At 42.6% G+C, this 6,000-nt stretch overlaps 1 protein-coding gene across 1 annotated transcript; it reads left to right on the forward strand.

Annotated features, from left to right (window-relative positions):
- The first annotated feature begins 2,874 nt into the window (after positions 1-2,874).
- Positions 2,875-4,101, forward strand: LOC141841423 (mitogen-activated protein kinase kinase kinase 17-like). Its single transcript, XM_074729598.1, has one exon. The coding sequence runs from the start codon at positions 2,902-2,904 to the stop codon at positions 3,931-3,933; it is 1,032 nt and encodes a 343-aa protein (XP_074585699.1). The 5' UTR covers positions 2,875-2,901; the 3' UTR covers positions 3,934-4,101.
- Positions 4,102-6,000: the final 1,899 nt, after the last annotated feature.

Genomic DNA, 6,000 nt, shown 5'->3' on the forward strand with positions numbered 1-6,000 from the left:
ACTCTGATACAAGTATATATAATTAAGTAATTAATGGTAGCTTGTGGCACAGTGAACTAGTTCGATGTCGTGTCGAATCCGTGTAGATCTGTGTGTTCATCATCTTGAATTTGACTAAGTTTTGTGCAGATAAATATTTCAGCTGGTTCAAAAGATCAAAATTGTTGGCATTAGATTAATTCAAATTAACTTAATACACTGTTTGTTTGGGTCTGTATTCTTTAAGCTAATTAATATATATATCGTTAGAAATGGCATTCTTTGTGACTGACTTAATTTATATATATGTATATATATTATAGTCAAAATACATAATATACTGTAGTGTGTGGGTTGGGATGTTAACGTTAGACTTAAAACTTGTGACTTACACCATTCTTATCATGGTTGACTATTTGCTTTCCTAATCCTCCCATTAGCGAATTTCTTTAGGGTTTTCTAATCAAGTCATGGATTTTTCATTCCTATCTTGCACATGTCTAGTATTATGACATGAAATACGGTGCATATTGAAAAAAATTTACATAGTTCAAAATGCTTCTATTTCATGACCTATTACTCATCAATAAGTTACTTTTGAATCCTTTTATATTTTTTTTCCTTTTCGGATGTATTCAAGAAATCTTTTACAATTTTGTTTACATATAAATAATAATACAATGAAATTACAATAATGAAAACAATATAAGATTGCATAAGTTAAAACAATATAATAGCTATGAGTTGTAGTTGCTACAACATAGAAAAAAATAACTTAAATATAGTTGTAGCAACTATGGATCATAGCTATTATATAATTATAACAATTGCGATTCATAACTGCCACAACTATATAATTGTAGCAACTACGATTCGTAATTGCTACAACTATAGAGTTGTAACAATTATTATCATAATTGCTACAACTATGTAGTAGCAGTTGCTACAATTTCATAATTGTTACACAATTGTAGTAATTTATGATCTTCTAGTTGCTATATAGTTATAATAATTATGAATCAGTGTTGATCAAAGATAAAATATTTGTGTTATAGCAACTATGATCCATAGCTGATATAATATAATAATAATTAGTATTGATCCAAAATAAAGTGCCAATATTATAACAACTACAGTTCATAACTATCCAATATAATATTACTAGTATTCACCAGAATTATAATATTTATAGAGACAAATCTTAAGCAGGATTATCCTAGTTTTTTACTTAGTTTATTAAAATCCACTCTTTCCATACTTGAATTAAGTTCAATCCATCTTTAATTTCTGAATCCGTCCTTGTGTGTTTGTATTATAACATGTATGAATTGTAAAGACTACAATATTGTTGAAAATAAAACTATTTTAAAAAATAAAGGGAGGCATGATAGAACATTATTTTGATGATAAATGAAAAAGAAAGGACCTTTTGACTATTCTAATTTTTAAAAAAAATGAAATTGTAAGGCGAGAGGGGCAAGGAGCACAATCCACTTCTGCAAAAACAAAGATGCAATGATAACCATGATCGGTAGCATCCCCATGGTTGGTTGGTAGCACCTGCCCTATGCGCCTAGATACAATCCAACCTACTACCCCCAAACTGTTGGCCTGCAGCAGTAAAACCTCCATGATCTTGATGAATTCCCATATTAATTCCTGATCTTCTCCTCCTCCTCCTTCGTATAAACCAACAAAACCCCCCAAACCTCGTGCACATATTTAGCATGCCTTCGTTTTTTCTTTCTTTGTTTCAACGTGGTCCATTCCCCTACCTAATTCAAACCTTTGCTCCTACGTTACATTAAACCCACCGCTGCATAATGCCTACGCTGCAGCGGCACTGATCATTAGTAAAGCGTGCGCCCAAAGCTTCGCATCAGCTGTACATCACCTAGCTAGCTAGCTAACTCAGTCATTCGCTCGCTCTCGCCTCTTAGCAACCATCAACAGTTCAACCATCACATCCCCTCTAGCTATAGCTATACCTATATACTTATATCTATAAAAAATGATAAATCTTAGTCAGTCTCATGGACTCAATCCCTGGGGATAGCCGGTCCGATCTCACGGAAGTTTCCCACCGACTACTAGGGTAAATCAGGAAACGTATACGGCGGCCAATCCAGATGCCCAGGATCCTTTGATTGCGTTCCCCATTTGGAGGAGAATTACTACAAATACGCCGTAGCTGGAGATCGAACTGCAGATCTCTGGATCACAATCAGGATGTCCTACCGTTGTACTATTCCTCCGGGGACTATTTACCTATAGCTATAGCTAAAAATTGAACTGATTTGGTACAACTGTTACTGTTTGGTTAGCTGAACAAGAATGAACGGAGCTCGTAGCTACCAAACCCAATCCTGCACGGCACATTCGATCGACCAGTGCTGCGACGCTGAGATTTGTTGGGGTCGTTGAGGGTGAGGCATCCTCCTCGCCACTTACCGCCCGCCCGCAGTGACAACCGCACGGTGCATGCACCGATCGGTCACGTCGCTCGCCTGCTTCGCGTTTCCCATGTTTCGTCGGCTCAGCTGATTGGCTGCCATCTTCCGAAAGGAACAAATTGTACCAAATCAATCATTCGCAAAGCGCGAGCAGTACTCGCGTTGTCGTGGCCCAAGCACGGCACTCGCGCGCTGAGGAAGGAAGGGGAAGGGTGCGGTGACCTCACGTCTCACGCGCCCTGCTTTGGCCTGGCCAATTGGCCATGGCCTTAAATTAATAGTTGCTTGCTTGGCCGAGAGGTTGTTCGCGGGTGCACTTCTGCGCTAGCTCGGCCGCCATTGCCAACGGGCAGCGGCCAATGGCCTCGTGGTGGTTTCCACTTTTGTGGGTATAAATAAATCTTTCTCCTTCTCCACTCCGCCATTGACGACATTGCTTTGGGGGAGGGTCCTCTGTTTCGGGGGTAGGATGAGGATTGAGAGGTGGAGTCGGGGGCCGCTCATCGGCCGCGGCTCCTCCTCCGACGTCTCCATCGCCACCGACCTTTCCTCCGGAAATGTCTTCGCCGTCAAGTCGGCGGAGCTCTCGCGCTCGGCCTCCCTGCGGCACGAGCAGAGGATCCTCTCGTCTCTGGATTCGCCTTACGTGGTCACTTGCTTCGGGTTCGATGTCAGCTCCGATTGGGCCTCGGGAAGCCGAAGCTACAACCTTTTGTTGGAGTACGCGGCGAGGGGATCGCTGGCGGACGAGGTGGCGAAGCAGGGCGGGCGGCTGGAGGAGGCGGCGATTCGGTCCAACGCCGGCAGCGTCCTTCGGGGCTTGGCTTACCTCCACTCGAGCGGCGTCGTCCACTGCGACGTCAAGGGACGGAACGTCCTGATTGGCTCCGACGGCACCGCCAAGCTCGCCGACTTGGGATGCGCCCGCCGGATTGGCGAAGAGCGCTGCGGAATACGGGGCACGCCCATGTTCATGGCGCCCGAAGTGGTCCGCGGGGAAGAGCAGGGGCCGCCGGGTGACGTGTGGGCCCTCGGCTGCACCGTGATCGAGATGGCCACCGGGCGGGGGCCGTGGCCCGACGTCTCCGACCTCGCAGCCGCGCTTCACCGGATCGCCTTCTCGCAGGAAGTGCCGGAGCCCCCTGGCTGGCTATCCCGCGAGGGGAAGGACTTCTTGAGCAAGTGCTTGGCTAGGGATCCCCGAGAGCGGTGGACGGCGAAGCAGCTCCTCCAGCACGAGTTCGTGAGCTCCTCCTCACCGTCGGGAACGTCAAAATCAGACGTCGAGCGGCGGTGGGTCTCCCCAAAGAGCATTCTCGACCAGGCGCTGTGGGAGACGCTACCGGAAGGGGAGGACGAAGCCGACGAACAACCCTCTGCAGGTGATCCGTCGATGAGGATGGAGCAGTTAATCGGCGGCCGCAGTCCTTGCTGGAGATGGGGCGACGATTGGGTGACGATCAGAAGCAACGGCGACCAATTCTTTGAAGAATTCTCATGAGCCGAGCAGAGTCCGATCACTGGCAACATTGATTTGATCGATGATTCACGTAAAAGAGACGATAGTTAATTTTTCGTGGTAATTCTAATTGTTTCAGTTTCAAGGAAACATGAACAGTACTGGATACAAATTGAGATTTTGTATTAGATTTTCCCCCTTCTTTTGTTCTTTCTCAGCTCAATTAGATTTGGTCGGCTCGTGACTTTTCAGTCATTGGCTGTGCAGAATTGTATATGAGAAAGGTAAAGGCTTGCAGTTGCAGGCAGCGGCCATGGCCATGGATATAGGCATGGGCATAAAGTAAGGGCGAAGGAGGAAGGGTTGGAGGTTGGCAATGGTTGCTTTACTGTTCGAGATCACTTTCCTTGCAATGGAGATTTCCACTGAGCACGGAGAAGAATCTGAAACTTTGGCGGTGATCATCAATCATCTCATCTAGTGAGAAGATGACAGGACAAAAATCTATCTGCCTGCCTAATCAGTGTGGAGGGATTGTGCTGGCACTGCACTGCACAGTAGTCACACTGCTCTGCACTGGAGATAATGTAAATCCAAAACATGCATCTTGATAAATAATCCCATACGATCTGATATGGTTCGAATCTCGATGAAATCAAGCAATACCTTCCTCCGCTATTGGGACAGATTTCAACTTTTTACAGAAGACAATACCGACGAGTACAGTTGCATCATCTCCAACCACTCAATGATATGCAACTTTGGCACTTTTAGTTGTAGAGGCATTATATTATATTAGTAGATAACAAACAGCAGGTAATGACAATAAGTTGGTTACCAAGCAATGTGTTAGCAGACAGAGCAGACAGAGCGATGCAGCAGCATTTGGGAGCTCAGGGCTCATGCAATCAAAAACTATATGTTGGGTAGAGGGATCTACGATTGATTGAAGTATCCGGGAAAGTCTTTTTCATATATATATAATTCTTTTATTAATTTATAAATAACGCCAATTTCTTGTATATAATTTGATACTGCCGGCCGAAAAAAGGGACTATGATGAGGTGAAGGCTAGATGCTATAGAGATGGAGATTGTTAGGCCAAAATAGTGAGTGTCCAACTTCCACACACTAGCAAGAGCGTGAAAGAGCACTGAAGTTGTTTAACAAGGCCCTTTAATGTTTAAGTCACACACATATGGATATGGAAGTAGAAAAAAAATACAAAAACACAAATTAGAGATAATGAGATGCACTTTTTCTATCTAGTGGATATATTTGAGTATTTATAAATAAAAGTAGATTGGAGGTCATACTTTAAGTATGACTTAATATCTGTGTAAGGGGTCAGGCTTAAGTATGATTTGTGATGACATAGTTTAGGATTGAAATAGACGATAGAGAAGGTTGAGTATCGTGTGTAAAAATTTCTGTTCTTTTTAACAAAATCAAACAGAGATGCAATGAAAATAATAAAGACTCAATCAGTTTACTTGATTCACAATTTAACGAACGATTGCTATTCCAAGGTCCATGATCCTTTGGATCGTTTTCAAATGAGTAATGCACTAATCCTTTCCTCCGAAAACTTTTGGGGAAAAAGAGAAATTGTTACAAAATTTAGGAGATAATAACAACTTTATTAATTTCCTAATAGATATGAAATGCAACAAATAATATGATATTGACAACACCGAAATGTAGAATTATAACGTTGGTTGTTAGAGAGATTTCACGTGTTAGCACTTCCATGAGTAAAATAGAACAACAACTGATAAGAGAATTGGATGATTATATTGAGTCTCGGATCCCGAGGCTTCTTTTATAGATATCGTCTGGTCAACTGAAGCTTGACTATATAATCCAAGCGATTAAACTTTCATCTTACCTTGTATGCTCCACTATCCAATCAATCTCGTGAAATCCGCTCTCCATTCGAGTGATCTACAAAATTTTCCTTGTTAACCGATCCGATCTTATCCAATATGCACTTTTCAAATATGTTCAATTGATTGATCCTCTTGATCAGTCAATTGAACAACTATTTATTGATCTCGTTTTGATATATGCATATCCACTTGGATTGATTGACCGAAACACCTTATTTAG

This window comes from Curcuma longa, chromosome 11, assembly GCF_044706935.1.
Source record: "Curcuma longa cultivar G26 ecotype Majalengka, Jawa Barat chromosome 11, ITB_CL_G26_1.1, whole genome shotgun sequence".
NCBI lineage: Eukaryota > Viridiplantae > Streptophyta > Magnoliopsida > Zingiberales > Zingiberaceae > Curcuma > Curcuma longa.

Excerpts from the sequence above, each read along its gene's own strand:
- LOC141841423 (XM_074729598.1), top strand. The coding sequence starts at position 2,902 with ATGAGGATTGAGAGGTGGAGTCGGGGGCCGCTCATCGGCCGCGGCTCC.